Consider the following 16,773-nt stretch of genomic DNA (forward strand, 5'->3'; position numbering starts at 1 on the left):
AAATCAGAAAAAGGCATCTAGAGCATTTTGCTCCACAGCAGACATGAAGCATTCTTTTTCACCTGAGAGTGATACTGCAGTGTATCATGTATTGCACAATGCCCTCTGAGGGCTGGAGAGGGTCTTTGAAGTTATCTATTGTCATTTTCTATCCAAGGCAGGGATTCCGTGTTTAGCATTCTTGAGATGTTACCTAGTACTTTACTAGGTGGTATGGGATCACAAAAGTAAGAGCAGTGTTAGCAGTAAAAAGACAATAATTACTATGTGAGGTCAAAGGAAGGAGATATTTCTGATTGGGTAGCTGGAGAGTATTCACAATGGAGATGGCTCAGAAGCAGAAGTTTACTTAGGAGTGACAGGTAGAATTTCACCAGAGAGAAGGCCTGACCCAAGCAAACATGTGGAAGTTAAAAAGCACAGGGTGTGTTTGAGGAACAGGAGTCTCAGTAATAAGTAATGTTAATTGTTCTCTAAGAGCATTGCAGTTACTCCAAGCAGAGTATATTTGCAAGATAGCAGGCAAAGATTAGGCCAGTAAATTATTTTCCTCAGTCCTAATTGAGTTAAAACTCATTAGAGCCATGCTTCATTGGGATGAAGTAGACAAGTCTCTGTGATTCAGAACAGGTTGAATAAATAGGCACCAAATGCCATGTACTTATAACTACTTATGGCATACCTTCCTTTTAAATTGTATTTACTATTATGTTTAGTCTACGGCCATGCCACCCTGAATGCACCCAATCTCGTCTGTTATGTTTCAAAATATTTTTGTTAGTAAATATTTGTTCTAAAAAGATTCATGTCTGTTATCTATATAAAGTTTGGATTTCACATTGATAAATCTTTAAATGCAAAACAAGTGCTTTTCCTTATTATGTGTAGACACAGGGAACATGGAGGTGCTTCACCTATATGGAAGTGAGAAACAGAAGCAGCAGTGGCTTGAGCCTCTTCTTCAAGGGAGCATTGCCTCTTGCTTCTGTATGACAGGTAAGAGCAAATCAGTCACATTCTCCCATTGTGCAGCCACTCTTCCCGGTTATTATGGAGGAACTGAAGAAATGTGGGATGTGGCTCTGTGTTTCAGGCAGAATTTGCCTGTGACCAGAAATGTGAACATGTTTGTTGTGAGCCCAATTTTAATTTTTGGCATTTTTAAATGTGCAGAATAAAATTGTCCTCCCCTTTGGGAGGACACCAGATGATGTTTTCTGGTAGCCTGCTTTAGGCATTAGCAGCAGAGTAAACCTAGTTTTATAACCTTTTGACTTGCATCTAAAATTGCCATCTGTGGGTGTTTAAGATCTTTTTTACCCTAGTGTATGAAATATTGATCTTTGTGATAATTTTATATTGACACTTGAAAACTACTCAACTCTGCCATAAACCCAGAAAAATAGAACTTTCACCAGTGTTGGTCATATAGCTCAAATTATAATCATGTGGGGTAATTAAACTAGGAGCATGTTAATAAAAATGGGTTTTGGTACATTTGTACATAGGAAACAGTAATTAAGAACGCTTCAGGGGCTTCCCTGGTGGCGCAGTGGTTGAGAGTCCGCCTGCCGATGCAGGGGACACGGGTTCGTGCCCCGGTCTGGGAAGATCCCACATGCTGCGGAGCAGCTGGGCCCGTGAGCCATGGCCGCTGAGCCTGTGCATCCGGAGCCTGCGCTCCGCAAAGGGAGAGGCCACAACAGTGAACTACACAAAAAAAAAAAAATTAAAAAAAAAAAAAAAAAAGAACGCTTCAAAGGACAAAATCATTGTTTCATATTTGAGTTTAGAATTAAACTCAATTTCATCTGGCCATGATTTTGGCCAGATTTTCTTGTCCTTCTATAAAACTGCATACATTTATAATAGCAAAACTGATCTCCATTTAAACCAGTAAGAAGCCTTTATTGAACACCTGCTGTATGCTGTGTTGTCTACAAAGCTCTAATTAATTACAAAATAAGTGGAGTACACACCTCCTTTTCTAAAGAAAGAGGGTCTCTAGTTTTAGAAAGAGAACACATAAAATATCTTAAGGATCCATTCAAAAGAGCAGCACATTAACAAGTGCAGATTACTATGATTGAGAGCTAGCCTGTAAGTTCTAAAATGCAATGCAGTAAAGCAGTCTTGTAAAAGTGTCCTATGGAAAACTTTCTGAAGACATTAAGTGTTGAGCAAGCTTTATAGAGTGCAAAATAAATAGATTGGTGAAAGCATTCCTGATGGAATTTGCAAGGCACAGTTAGACGTTGTTTAAGATACTGCAGAAATAGAGTCACAGATGTCATAAACAAATTTATGGTTACCAAGGGGGAAAGTGGGGGAGGGAGGGGGGAGATAAATTGGGAGATTGGGATTAACATATACACACTACTATATATAAAACAGATAACTACTGAGAACCTACTGTATAGCACAGGGAACTCTACTCAATACTCTGTAATGACCTATATGGGAAAAGAATCTAAAAAAGAGTGGATATATGATTCACTTTTCTGTACAGCAGAAACTAACATGACATTGCAAATCAACTATACTCCAATAAAAATTAATTTTTAAGAAAAAGATTAAAAAGTTGTTTAAGATACTAAACCTGTGGTGGGTAAATCTGGCTTGCAAATATATAGTACAGATTTTTCATTGTGGGAAGTAAAGAACGATATTTTTAATGCACGTTTGATGATTGGAGAAAAGATTGAGTTGTATCCCAAGTCATATATCACTGAGGATGCCAAGAACACAATTCGGATAGTTGATCTATCTGAGTTGTTCTAAATACTTCATTTATTCATTCATTCTTCCAATGCACATTTATTGAATACTTTACTATGTGTAGGTTGTAGGAGAACCAGGGGGAATGGAAGAAGGGTAGGAAGATGAAAAAAACAAAGATGACTCTGTCCTCAAAGAGTTCACATTTCTTTAACTAAGTGTCTTTTGTAAACTAATGGTGTCTGCCTGCCTGTAAATTCAGCCTTTGCTTATTTATAGAGCCCGATGTAGCTTCAAGTGATGCCACAAATATTGAATGTAGCATCCTGCAAGATGGAGATAGCTATGTAATTAATGGCAAGAAATGGTGGTGCAGTGGTGAGTATTCTATTGACTCTTCATGCCAGATGCTGTGCTAGAATAATAAGATACATAGTTATTCATTTCATGACCACAGTTCTTTAAATTCTGCCTTTGAAAGCATTTTCAAATTTAGAAATAGTTGATAAAAAGAAAAGTAATTTTAAAACAATGTCTTGATTGGGCGATGTTTATTTAAGAGCAGAAAATGTCCATTTTTTACAGTTTGTGAAAAAAAAAATTTATATTAGTGCACACTATTTTTGACCATTGTCATTTCTATCAAAATTAAATTTTAATAGCGGCATATTACATGGACTATAATAATTTACATATACTTGTTTTTAAAGAGATAAGCAGTCCATATTATTAAAAATAATTTATTGTGGTACATATTTTCATTGTTTAAAAATACCAAGTATTTAAGTGAAAAATAAGAGTCTTTAGACATAGAAAAATATATTATTTAGTCAACCCTTAGTAATGGACTCACATAAATGGATGAGCCCTTTAGGCAGTTATAAAAATTGAAACCTAGATAAATGTGATTGTCTGAGGATTGCTTCTAGAGTATAAATGGTAAATCTAACAGGATAACCAGCTTATTGCTAAAGAAAGTTGACATCATAAAAGCAAATCACATGTTTAGAAACTTATCACTAATATATTACAATAGCCAGAAAAGTTTTTATGTTTTGGGGTTTTTTTGGGGTTTTTTTTTTATTGCCAATTGTTATTCTTTCTGGAGTTTTATGAAATCTCTTACAAATTAAGAAACAAGAAAAATAAAAAGACATTGAATTTTGCTGCATAGTTATTCAAGTACTAAAATTATACAGTGAAATTGTTCTTATGTTAAAATTTAGATAATTTAAAATAATTATAAATGCCCCTTAATTTAAATTTCTTTAATAATCTGTTTTAGATGACCTAACTTATAGTGTTTTTCTTATGTAAGACTGTTAGTACTATTTTCCTATATTGTTAATTTTAATTTCCCTGTTTTATGCATTTATTTTTTGCTTCCTCTTTTTCTTGGCTTCTACCCTACTCCCCTTCCCCACCCTAACCTCTTCCTTGTTATAAGTTTCCACCACAGTGTTTGAGATTTGAATTTCAGAAAAATGCAGATGTTTGATCTGAGGTAGAAGCCTCATTCATGTGTATCAAAGCAAGAAACAGAGCAGTTTTATATTTAAATGCTGAAAGTACTGGTTGGCTCTGTAGCATCTTCAGAATCGAAAGGAATCTCCTCCACATTTTGTCTGTGTCTTCTCCAGGACCCATATTTCTTGGCAACTTTCATGATGTAGTTTTTAAAAGAGTTTCCCATAAAAACATACAGGACCGGGTTGAGGCAGCTGTGAAAGAGTGCAATGCTCTCTGTGATTTGGATGGCGACATCCATACGTTTGCTCATGTCGCAGTTGGTGATCAGGGAGTAGATGATATCTATGGCTTGGCAGAACTTGACAATGTTATAAGGCAGCTGAGTGACAAGGAAAACTATGACCACTGTGAGCAGAACTTTGAGGGGCCGAGATTTTGTAATGTTTGGCATTTTGATGAGTGTCTTTGCTGTGATGAAGTAGCACACTGCCATAATAAGAAAGGGTATTACAAATCCAATGCAGATTTCCAGCATTTGAATTGATGCTTTCATTGATGTTCCTAGGTGGTATGGAAAGATGGGAATGCACCTAGCCTTGTGATTTACTGTATAAAAGACCAGCTGAGGTATACTCAGCAAGATGGCAGCCATCCAGACACAGAAACAGATGAGCCGGCATTGTTTTCGCACTCCCGATTGACTGGGGGCTTTAGTTACTGCCCAATATCTGTCTATGCTGATACAAGCCAGAAACTGCATTCCAGAGACAAAGTTGACCGTGTACAAGGCTGAAGTGACTTTGCACATGATTTTCCCTAAAACCCACCCATGAACTGCATTAACTGCCCAAAAAGGCAGAGTGAATAGAAGGAGTAAATCTGCCACTGCCAAATTCAGGATGTACACATCTGTTTTGGTTCGCCGCTTTTTGTAATGGGCATAAATCGCCACTATTATGGAATTGCCTGCAAGTCCAATGATGAAAGCTATTGTGAAGAAGGCAGGCAGGAAAACTTTTGCAAATTTTCTGACCTCTTCTTTTATACAGACCACTTCATACTGACTATAGTCATGAGTGTCATTCATTTCATTTTCCTCATAATAGTAATCTGTTGACTGGTTGTGTTCCAAAGCCATGGCTCCAATCTAAATGGCAAAAAGAATACAGAATATTTATTTTAATATTGCTTAAGTGGAAATGCTTTTGATCTAGCATATGTTTTATTCTTTTACTAGAGAATAGATTGTTGCCAAACATATGTGAGCCTGAATCTGCCACTCTTTGAAACTCTTTAATGGAAGAAGCCACGTTGGAATATATCCCCAAGAGTAGTTTTTCATCCCTTATTTTTACAAGTCTATGTACAGGAGCTGGGATTTACAGAGGGAAGATAAAAATAATACCCTGGGGAATTTTATTAATCATTAAACCCTGTAACTTTTACATATACAACTTTGTGATTCTTACACAGTATATTGACAATAAATTAAATTTTAAAATTAAAATAATTTTATTTATTTAAAATAAATATTATTTTTATTTATTTATGAATTTATTTTAAAATAAATTAAATATATTATCTCAGCATTTTACTTAATTTTACTGATTGGCTTTTATAAAACAAAGTCTCCTCTAGTTAGCTTCCCTCCAAAACCTGTCACTACATGCTGATTGTAAACTACTATTTGGTAGCACTGTTGTTCCAGTAGTCACCTAAGCCTTCAGCCTGTACCATCCTTGATTTATCTCTTATCTTCATCCCTGATTTCCAGTCAGCCCCTAAATTCTGATTTTTACCTCCCAAATAGGTCTCAAATCTGTCTCTTCCTTTTAATCTGTGCTCCTTGACACATCCACACAATTCGACCATCATTATTACCTGGCCTATTACAATATCTTCCCAACTGGCATCCTACTGTTCTTATTCCTCCTTACCACCTCCTTGTCAAAACATTTTTCTTACTGCCATCAGAGTGCTCTCTCTAAAATGTCAATCCATCATTGCTGCTTATTAGTTCCTCACCTGAAAGACACATCCCTTCATCTGAAAGATACAATCTAAGCTCCTTACCATGATACCCAAGGCTCCTTCCATAATGTTGTCTTACCCATGGTTCCTGCTACATCCCTCTACTGTGCACCCTGCACAGTAGACAGTAACAATACTGATTTGCCAGCGATTTTCTGGCACACACCATGCTGCAGCACATGTCTACATCATTACTCATTCTGTTCTTTTATCTGGCGGACTATTTCCTGCCCTTCCCTTGAAGGGCCAGTTCCTACCCAGTTAACTTAGATGTCACGTCTCCAGGAGACTTTCCCAATCCAATAACTGTATCTGCATATCTGTCAGAGAACCGACCCCATCCTATGGAAGAAATGTTTCTCAGACTACCTTTTCCCTCTGTGCTCTAAGTTCCCTAAGACTATGACCTGTTGGATTTATGTTTATAATTAATACCCGAAGAGAGTGCCTGGCACACTCTAGGTGCCCAGCAAATATTTGTCAAACTAAAGGTTTTACCAATAGGTATAAAGCTATTACTCTAGAATGGAAAGATGATACTCCAGGAATCTCATATCTCTTCATTAAGTTATTCTACTGTACTGGCTATTAACACCCTGTAGTATTAATATAAGCTTGCACAGAATTCACAAGTTTTAAAATATATATAATAATAACTTTCAGTGTTTTTATTATAGTGCTGAGTTTTGTTATGCTTTTTCCTTAGCCCTTCTGTCTCCTTTTATCCTTAAAGTTATTTGAAAAGTTCCAATCTGGAAGACTACTCTAGTCTTCGTTTTCTTATATGTTAATTATTAATACGGTAGGAACTTTGTTCTTTCCTTCTCTTTTATCACACAAATCTTGAACCTGGTGATAAGGTATAATATAGCCAAACAGTATAAGATATTAAGGAAAGATATTTTAAAAGAATTAATCACACTAAAAATATGAGTAAATAAGAGTAGTAATGGAAACTATTTGCAGAAGTGATCTTTCTGGCAGAAACATAGAAACACATTTAAATGCCTTTGTAATTATCATAAGAATAAAAAATTTAACAATAAAACAAAGCAGGAAAAAATGATATAGCAAAACCTATTATTAACAAAGTTTTATAGGCAAGTAATGATATTAAAATATTTTCTTCTTGCTATATTCATATTTTTGTTTTAAGGTTAACATGTATAACTGTTTTCAAATAGCTCTTTTTTGCACATGTAAACTTTTATGCATCAAGACTCCCTCTACATACATAAATATACCAAACCTTGGGGCTTAAAAAAAAATCATATACAAGTCTGAATGAAAAAAGAAAGAAAAAACCAACCTGTTTCTGTCGGCAGACAGGAGCAGTCTTGAGTGCAGAGTAAGATAGAAAGAATGACCTCTCTAACTCAGCAGACTTTTATTTTCGTTTTATACCCCGCCTTTGTCTTACATCCAGTAAGGCTTTCAGGAAATTTAACCTTGTGAGCACTTGATCTTTTATTTTATGTATAACCATTCTGGGAACTCAAATCCAAGTTCTTAAGTGTCCTAGGTTACAAACTTGAAGGAATTCAATCTCGTTTCAAAAACTACAAACCTTTCGAAGTTTCCACTTAGCCAAAGGAAACAGGAACGTTCCTGCAGCTGAGGTACTGACTGCCAAACCGAAAGAATTCACCAGAGTGCCTCAAGGCAGCTAACAAGTATTTACTTGTAGGTAGCATCTAGACAAATACTCTTCTAAAATTATTTTGTCTAGGAAAGAAAACAAAAATGATTGTAACCTAGAAAGTTATCTTTGTGAAGACTAAATTAACAAAAACTAAATTCTAAGTAATCATTAGGCATTTATAGTAAAATTAAAAATTTTATACCACATCATTTTGTATTTTGCTTAAACTATGAGACTCCCCTTGGCCTCACTGTACTCCTTATCTGTCCTTGACCACAGAGTATGCCTTTCCTCACGACTTTAAATTCTTGTGCCTTCCTGTAATCTTCTTCAATGACCAGCTACAAACTTTCAAAATCCTTCTGTCTGGAAAGGCTATCTCCGGCTATCTCCCCCTCCCCCTACTTCCAAACAAATGAAAGTTAGAGAAAGAAGAGAAATAAATGCTATTTAACCCTTGGCCTTGACTCTCCTCACATTTGCATAACAGTTCCCTTATTTACTTTCTCTAGGCTCAGTCTCCCCCTTCAGAAGTTATTTCAGACCAATGCCATTTTTTCTACAAGCAATTGATCTAACTTTCCTGTTGATTCACAGAAAAGAGACTCTAGAGCACTGGGGCCTTCATCTTCCCACAGTATGTGTCTGGGGGTACAGCCAACTTCTCCTCCTTGTTATCCACCAGTCTTTAAAGAGAGTTATTTGCATGCAGCTAAGCCATCTCACCAAGAAAAAAGTGCCTGACCAAATGTAAAATAGATAGCTAGTTGGAAGCAGCTGCATAGCACAGGAAGATGAGCTCAGTGCTTTGTGACCACCTAGAGGGGTGGGATAGGGAGGGTGGGAGGCAGGGAGACGTAAGAGGGAAGAGATATGGGGATATATGTATATGTATAAGTGATTCACTTTGTTATATAGCAGAAACTAACACACCATTGTAAAGCAATTATACTCCAATAAAGTGTTAAAAAAATAAATAAATAAAACACTTCCAAATTGAAAAAAAAAAAGAAAAAAGTGCCTGGATTTGTAGTTTTAGACATTTTCCACGGTGTAAACACTCCCACCATGGCCAATTTCGGCTACCAATGTGAAGTCACTGAGGGCAAAGTTGCTAAGAGATGAGCATATCAGCCTTCCTTAGCAGACTCTAGCACAATTCTTCCAAAAGAGGCATCTCTTCTCCTTACCATGGCTGATCATTACTCTGATCTCTTGCTACTTGCTGAGGGATACTGCTCTTAAATTTATCCCTCCCCTCTCTAGACTCTCTGGTCTTTTGCCTTCTCTTACCTCTTATTTTTTTTTATCTTATATATTTTGGGAGCAGGAGGAAGCAAACAAGCAACCTTCCACTAAATTCTTAAAATGGCCTACCCTCCATCCCTCATTGCGTCTCTGACTTATTTCCCTCTCCTCCCCTTTGCTTGCTTATTCTGCCACACCAACCTCCTTGCTGTTTTGAAATGTGCTAGGCACATTCCTTCTTAGGGCTTTTGTACTAGCTCTTCTATCTGCCTGGAATGTGCTTCCTTTCAATTCTTGCAAGGCTCACTCCCTCATGTCTTTCCAGTCTTTGTCCAATCACCACCTCCTCACTGAGGCAACCCCTGATTATTCTATTTAAAATACCCTTCACAAACAAAACAAATGAACAAACATAACAAAACAGAAACAGAGTTATAGATACAGAGAACAAACCGATGGTTGCCAGGTGGGAGGAGGATGGGGGAGGAAAGAAATAGGTAAGGGAAATTAAGAGATTACAAACTCTTAAAAAGAGATTACAGGGCTTCCCTGGTGGTGCAGTGGTTAAGAATCTGCCTGCCAATGCAGGGGACACGGGGTTCAAGCCCTGGTCTGGGAAGATCCCACATGCCTCGAGCAACTAAGCCCACATGCCACAACTACTGAGCCTGTGCTCTAAAGCCAGAGCTCCACAACGAGAGAAGCCACAGCAATGAGAAGCCCGTGGGCACCGGAACGAAGAGTAGCCCCTGCTTGCCCAAAGACCCAATGCAGCCAAAAATAAATAAATAAAATAAATGTATTTAAAAATACATCTTTGTTGATATGTATACATTTAATACATTATTCCATAACGTGCATCAAATTTTAAAAAAAAAAGGATTACAAACTTCCACTTGCAAAATAAATGAGTCATGGGGATGAAATGTATAGTGTGAGGAATATAGCCAATAAGTAAGTAATATCTTTGTATGTTGACATATCATAACCAGATTTATCGTAGTGGTCAGTTTAAAATGTTTAGAAATATCCACTCACTGTGTCGTGTAACAGGAACTAACATAGTGTTGTAGGTCAATTGTACTTCAAAAACAAACAAACATAAAAAAAAGAGATCAGATATGTGGTTGCAAGAGGCAGGTGGAAGGGGAAGGGAATTGGATGAAGGTGGTCAAAAAAGGTACAAACTTCCAGGTATAAGATACACAAGTAGTAGTAATGTACAACATAATAAATAGAATTAACACTTTTGTATGTTATATATGGAAAGTGTTAATAGAGTAAACGCTAAGAGGTCTCATTACAAGGAAGAAAATATTTTTCTATTTCTTTCATTTTGTATCTGTGTGAGATGATGGATGTTCACCAAACTTATTCTGATAATCATTTCATGATGTATGTAAGTCAAACTTATACAGTTATATCTCAATAAAACAGAGGGCAAAAATTAAATAAATTAATTAAACTAAATACCCTTCATCTGCCTATACTCCCAATCAACCTTACCCATAGCACTTTTCATGTGCTAATGTACATCATTTATATTGTGTTTGGTGTCTAATGTATCTTGCCCTGTATTAGAATATAAGCTTCATCAGGTTAGGGACTTTTGTATGATTTGTTCATATATAAATATATAGAATAGTGCCTGGCACATAGTAGATACCAATAAATATTTTGAATTAATAAATAATTCTACTTTCCCTTCTGATTATTGTCCCATTTTACTTGCCCTTGATGCTGTAGTTCTTTAATGACTAATTAAATGTATGAATGAATGAATCAATCAGCCAATCAATCAGTGCTTAAGTAACTTATCTTCCACAGACTTATAAATTTAACAATGCAGCTGGAATTTTAGATCCAGATCTTTAGTCTTAGGCGATTTCTACTTTTTCATACTATCTCTTATGCATATGTATAATTCCATGATGTCATCTATTATAGAATTTTGATACATATTTATAGATATTTAAAAGTATCCATCCTTTTCTTTCATTTCCTCCCCCATGTACTTTCAACCACATACTTTCTTGTAAATAGGATTTCCTTCTTGTAAATCAGTTATAAAGCTATAATCTTTACATGTTTTCAATTTGGTCATAATTTTTGCTAGCTCAAACACATACCCAGCCCTTGGGGCATAAAGGATCTCAGGATCAAGCTTCTTCTTATAGTGAGTCGCATCTGTGTATGAAGCATGGTGAAACTAGCTCACTGACTGACCTTTTCCTGTATTTTCCTCCTCAACAGAACTAGAAGAGGTGTTAATAGGGAATACTTGACAACATTTGAAAGTCAATCATAAAGCTTGGAGGATAGGCAACTTTTCAGAGTATTTACTTGATGCTTCTTTAGCTCCTTTTTTTTTGTACCTCTCTTCCACTTGCCTTCCACCATAGGTTGATTCCAACTGGCTTCTCACCATAAATTGTCTCACCCTTCCTCACTGGTCCTAACATAGCAATGTCCCTTGTTCCTATAGAATCTCTCTCTCCACACCCATTTCTCATCTTCCTCTTGTAGTGCCATTTTTCTCAGTATTAGGTGCTTGGGAAGCAATCTGACTAAACTATATTTTACATTTTCACTGAAAATGTCTTCATTGAGATATAAATTGAGCATTATTTAATAATCTTATGATTACTCTTTAGTGTCCATACTACATATTGAATTCATATTGTATATGAGTTGTTTTTTTTTTTTTTTGCTGTACGCGGGCCTCTCACTGTTGTGGCCTCTCCCGTTGCGGAGCACAGGCTCCGGATGCGCGCAGGCTCAGCGGCCATGGCTCACCGGCCCAGCCGTTCCGCGGCATGTGGGATCTTCCCGGACCAGGTCACGAACCCGTGTCCCCTGCCTCGGCAGACGGACTCTCAACCACTGCGCCACCAGGGAAGCCCTGTATATGAGTTTTTTATTTAGCATTTTTGCTTAAGCATTTTCATGTTATTCAAACTCACTATAAATGACATTTTTCATAGCTAAATAATATTTTATGTGGATTATCATAATTTGACTTACCATTCAACTGCTATAGAACTTTTTGAGTGTTTCCAGTGTTTTGCTGTTACAAATAATGTTATAGAGAGCATCTTTGCAGATATGGTAGGAAACTGCACTTAATCTAATCTTACTGAGGGATGTTGAAGAATGGGACTAACCATGTATAACTATCCCTTTTCTTATTACACTAAAGATAGCATTCTGTAGAATAATCTTAGAGTTCTTTCAATAAGGGCATAGAAAACTTCCTTATACATACCATATAATAGTCTCCTATTGATGGATATTGATTTATGCCCAATTCTTTGCAAGTATAAACAATACTACTACAGTTAATAATCTACATCTGTCAGTTCATTCAGAAGCAGCTATATCTGTAGGATAAATCCCAGAAGTTGAACTGGTAGATCAAAGGATAAAAGAATCTAATTTTGATGGATATTGCCAAATTGTACTCCATAGGGATGGTATTACTTTGCACTTTCACCAATAGTATATGGAAGTGTCTATTTCTCTAGAACGTTGCCAGTTGAATGTGTTATTCCACTACCATCTTGCTCTCTTAAATGACTTGTAACAGATTCAGTACCCTTTCCCTACCCTTGCCAGCTATGTATGAGATATTTTCCCTAAATTGGTTTTTTTTTTTTTTGCGGCACGCGGGCCTCTCACTGTTGTGGCCTCTCCCTTTGCGGAGCACAGGCTCCGTACGCGCAGGCTCAGTGGCCATGGCTCACGGGCCTAGCTGCTCCGCGGCATGTGAGATCTTCCCGGACTGGGGCACGAACCCGTGTCCCCTCCATCAGCAAGCGGACTCTCAACCACTGGGCCACCAGCCCCTTAAATTGTTTTTTGTTTTAATTTTGTTTCTTACTGTACAATAATTTTATACAGATAAACCAGTCAATCTTTTTCCTTTGATTTCTTTTTTTTTTTTTTTTTGGCTGCGTGCAGGGATTGAAGCCAGGGCCTTGGCAGTGAGAGCTCAGAGTACTAACCACTGGACTGCCAGGGAATTCCCACATTTATTTTGAGGCTTAAAATTTCTTTCCCATCCAGAGATTTCATAGATACCAAATTGTTTTTTCTCCTAGTTTTTTTAATGTCTTTTTAAAAATAAATTTATTTATTTATTTTTGGTTGCATTCGGTCTTTGTTGCTGTGAGCGGGCTTCTCTATGCGGTGGCTTCTCTTTTTATGGCGCACGGGCTCTAGGCGTGTGGGCTTCAGTAGTTGTGGCTCACCGGCCTTAGAGCACAGCCTCAGTAGTTGTGGCACACAGGCTTTGTTGCTCCGCAGCATGTGGGATCTTCCCGGACCAGGGTTTGAACCCGTGTCCCATGCATTGGCAGGCAGATTCTTAACCACTGAGCCACCGGGGAAGCCCTTTAATGTCTTGATTATTTGAATTTTAAAAAAATTTTCAATTCTGATCTATTTGAACCTGATTTTGATCCAACTCTATTTTGTAATAGTGACAGCATGTAACATTTATTGAATACTTATTAAATGTAAATCTTCCTAGCGGTACAGTAAGTGAATTTCAAAGGTTGTTTCCCCTATTAATAATAGCACATATTCCAAGGGCACACATGAGATTGTTTTTTTTCTTAACCGAATGATAAACTTTTTCTTTTTTTAACAAGTGGAAATTTCATTGTAAAATGTAACTTAACTCATATTGGTTTTTCATTCGTATTTGAATTAAAGCTAAGTATTAATATTAATGCTAAGACCAAATGAAGTTTAAGTATTTCACCTCAGAAGTTCAGAAATGTGTTGGTAGAAGAAATAACCTTGAGACTTTGTACATGGCTAACTGCACTTCATATTATATTATTGTTTATATCACTTTTTTAAATTGTTACAGACCATATCCATACCCAATAGTCATGATTTTCTCCACCTGTCATCTTTCCTTGTGTTACAACCACAACCATGTGGTTGTAAGAGCCTGTGAAATTAAAACTCATCAGCAAATATCAGTAAAATGTCCTTTTCAGCCTGACTTAATCCTGGCACTTGAGCAGACTTTAAATACCACAGTCTGGATTAAAAACAAAATTATTTTATCTATGCCATCTGTTTTCATTCATGAAGGCCTGTGACACAGCAGATATATTTAGACATTTTCTGGTCTATTCATATTTCCTTTAATATATTTAATTTATGACATTTGGTATCCTGTTCATTAACTAAAATAACATGAGAGCAAAAGCTCCCTTTAGAAGAAGGACATTTCTGTTGCTGCACCTGCCAAATTATGCTTGTAGCTAAGATGAGATGATATATTTGTGAGAGAGTTTTCCCATTTTCTGAAGCATCAAGGTTAAATCAAAATATTTCAAAATTTACAGCTTACATATTCACCCTTACTTCCTCTACTTAATGACCCCCAAAAGGAGAGCCAATTTAGAAGTTTTATCTTTTTAGAATCTGAATTGTTTTCCATATTAAATTGAGCAAAGCAGAATTAAAGAATTATTTGCCTTGTTTCTTGAGTTTCTTCAAAATTTACCTGATATCTGAAATCTGTTGGGCACTTACATAAAGCTGTGGCAAGAATTTTTTATGATAGAAAGAGCAAGACAAGAAATACTATTGGGAAATACTAGAGAGAAATATAGAATTGGAAAAAGATGGCTTTTGGTTAGGGTTTGAGAGAATTGTAGAGAAGATTTTACTTTTGAAGGATTCAGCTTCTGTTTATCTAGAATTAAAATCCATGAAACCTTAAAAGATTTACCCAAAATGTTATTGATTACCAGGATAGAAAGTAGACAAAGAAAAGATCTGTAATGAAAATGAACTCCAAGTCATACCATTATGTCCTAATCTGATTTTCAGAAGTACACCCACCAAGGAGACAATGTGTTATATGGAGCAAGTGGCCTGACTCTTTAGCCTAAGGGCCTCAAGTCTTCCTATGAGTAAAAGCTCAAAAACCCCAAGTAGAAAAATATCCAGTTGAAAAATTAAAAGTAAGCCTTTCTGGAAAATACTCTTTTCTCAATAATTTCTAGCTAAGAATCAAAGCATGATTACATATTATTGCAGAGCCAGGACGAATCAAGGGTAAAAAAAATTCCCCCAGCCCAGTGTTTTCAGATAAGAAATTTCAGTTAAGATCCACAGTGTAATTTAAGTATTATCATCTACCATTTGAATCATCCTGATGTTCTTCCGGTTGATCCTCAGATTTGTGGAATTCATTTTCTATGTATTAGCACCTATAAAAATTAGAAGGACACACTGCTGTAAAACTAACTAAACACAATTTGGAAAGTCAGACATGGTTCAATAAATGAGGATAGTCAAGTGGGCTCAACATCAAGAGTATAACATCTTAGATAGATTTTGTGTGTGTGTGTGTGTGTGGTACATGGGCCTCTCACTGCTGTGGCCTCTCCCATTGTGGGGCACAGGCTCCGGACGCGCAGGCTCAGCGGCCACGGAAAAGATGGAAAGAAATGAACAGTCTTAGGAAATTGTGGGATGATATCAAAAGGTCTAAACTATGTGTACTTGGAGTTCCAGAAGAAGAGTTGAGAAGGAGAGATGGCCATTTAAAAGAAGAACATCCGTATAATGGAATATTATCCAGTGCTAAAAAGAAAGGAGCTACCAAGCCATGAAAAGACATGGAGAAACTTTAAATGCCTATTATTAAGTGAAAAGGCTATGATTCCAAATATATGACATTCTGGAAAAGACAAAACTCTCTGGAGACAGTAAGAAGATCAGTCGTTGCCAGGGTTGGGGGTGGGGAGGGATGAGTAGGTGGAGCACAGAGGATTTTTAGGACAGTGAGATATATAATTATGGGTACATGTCATTATACCTTTGCCCAAACCCATAGAATGTACAACATCAAGAATGATCAGTAATGTGTATACAGGTCTATGAAAATACTGTGGAATAAGCCCAGGAAGGATGGATAGTGTTCCAACGGATCCTTCTGTAAGTAAAAACAATCAGAGCTCAGGCTTTAAACGCTCAAAGTGTGATGGGAACCTTTATTAAGTAACAGTCAATAGAAAGTTAAGAATCAGTCTTAGAGATTTATTCAGTGCCAGTTCTTGCCATCATGTTTTTTCTGTTTTGTTTTGTTTTTGGTTTTTTGGCTGCACTGTGCAATTTGTGGGATCTCAGTTCCCTGACCAGGGATTGAACCCGGGCCACTGGCAGTGAAAGCCCAGCATCCTAACCACTAAGCCACCAGGGAACTCCCTTCTTGCCATCATTTTGAAATTGATAAACTGGGCATAGTTCAGAAAGCAACCTGATGCCTTTATGGGAGATGGAGCCACATTTGCGCTCTGCGTGGGTTCACCGCTGCAGGAGAATGTTATGTTTTCTCTTAAAGGCAAAATGCTTGTAGTTTTGCCTCTTTACTTTGTATTTACTTTTAAAGTTGCACTTGTTCACTACCAGTGTATACAAAATCTTATATTTGGGATGCTTTTTCTATAATAAAATGTTATCATTTTAAAAAAAAGAATGAACTATAATGTAAACTGTGAACTTTGGGTGGTTATGATGGTCAAATGTAGGTTCATCACTTGTAAAAAGCGTACCACTCTGGTGGGCAGTATTGATAATGGGGGAAGCTATGTATGGAGGTGGTAAGGGGGATATGGGAAATCTCCGTATCTTCC

General features: G+C 36.8%; 2 protein-coding genes across 4 annotated transcripts in view; one reads left to right on the top strand and one right to left on the bottom strand.

Moving 5' to 3' along the window:
- Positions 1-16,773, top strand: part of ACAD11 (acyl-CoA dehydrogenase family member 11) — a 95,121-nt gene that overhangs the window by 49,404 nt on the left and 28,944 nt on the right. Inside the window, 2 exon segments of the mRNA XM_059065341.2 lie at positions 889-996; positions 2,998-3,096. Coding sequence (XP_058921324.1) covers positions 889-996; positions 2,998-3,096 — 207 coding nt within the window.
- On the bottom strand, positions 2,289-8,138 carry ACKR4 (atypical chemokine receptor 4). 3 transcript variants are annotated; one of them, XM_059065349.2, is made up of 2 exons: positions 7,529-8,138; positions 2,289-5,335 (listed from the first exon to the last, which is right to left on the bottom strand). In XM_059065349.2, exon 2 carries the CDS (start codon positions 5,324-5,326, stop codon positions 4,274-4,276), a length of 1,053 nt encoding a protein of 350 aa, XP_058921332.1. In that variant the 5' UTR covers positions 5,327-5,335; positions 7,529-8,138; the 3' UTR covers positions 2,289-4,273. The 3 variants fall into 3 exon arrangements, with proteins under 3 accessions (XP_058921332.1, XP_058921333.1, XP_058921331.1); XM_059065350.2 differs by having other exon boundaries at positions 7,787-7,939; XM_059065348.2 differs by lacking the exon at positions 7,529-8,138 and adding an exon at positions 6,262-6,301.

The sequence above is a fragment of the Kogia breviceps genome, chromosome 5, assembly GCF_026419965.1.
Source record: "Kogia breviceps isolate mKogBre1 chromosome 5, mKogBre1 haplotype 1, whole genome shotgun sequence".
Taxonomy (NCBI): domain Eukaryota; kingdom Metazoa; phylum Chordata; class Mammalia; order Artiodactyla; family Physeteridae; genus Kogia; species Kogia breviceps.

Excerpts from the sequence above, each read along its gene's own strand:
- ACKR4 (XM_059065348.2), bottom strand. The coding sequence starts at position 6,285 with ATGGAAGGAGCCTTGGGTATCATG. Across the intron at positions 5,336-6,261 it reads AAGGAGCCTTGGGTATCATG|ATTGGAGCCATGGCTTTGGA; the intron begins GTAAGGAGCTTA and ends TTTGCCATTTAG.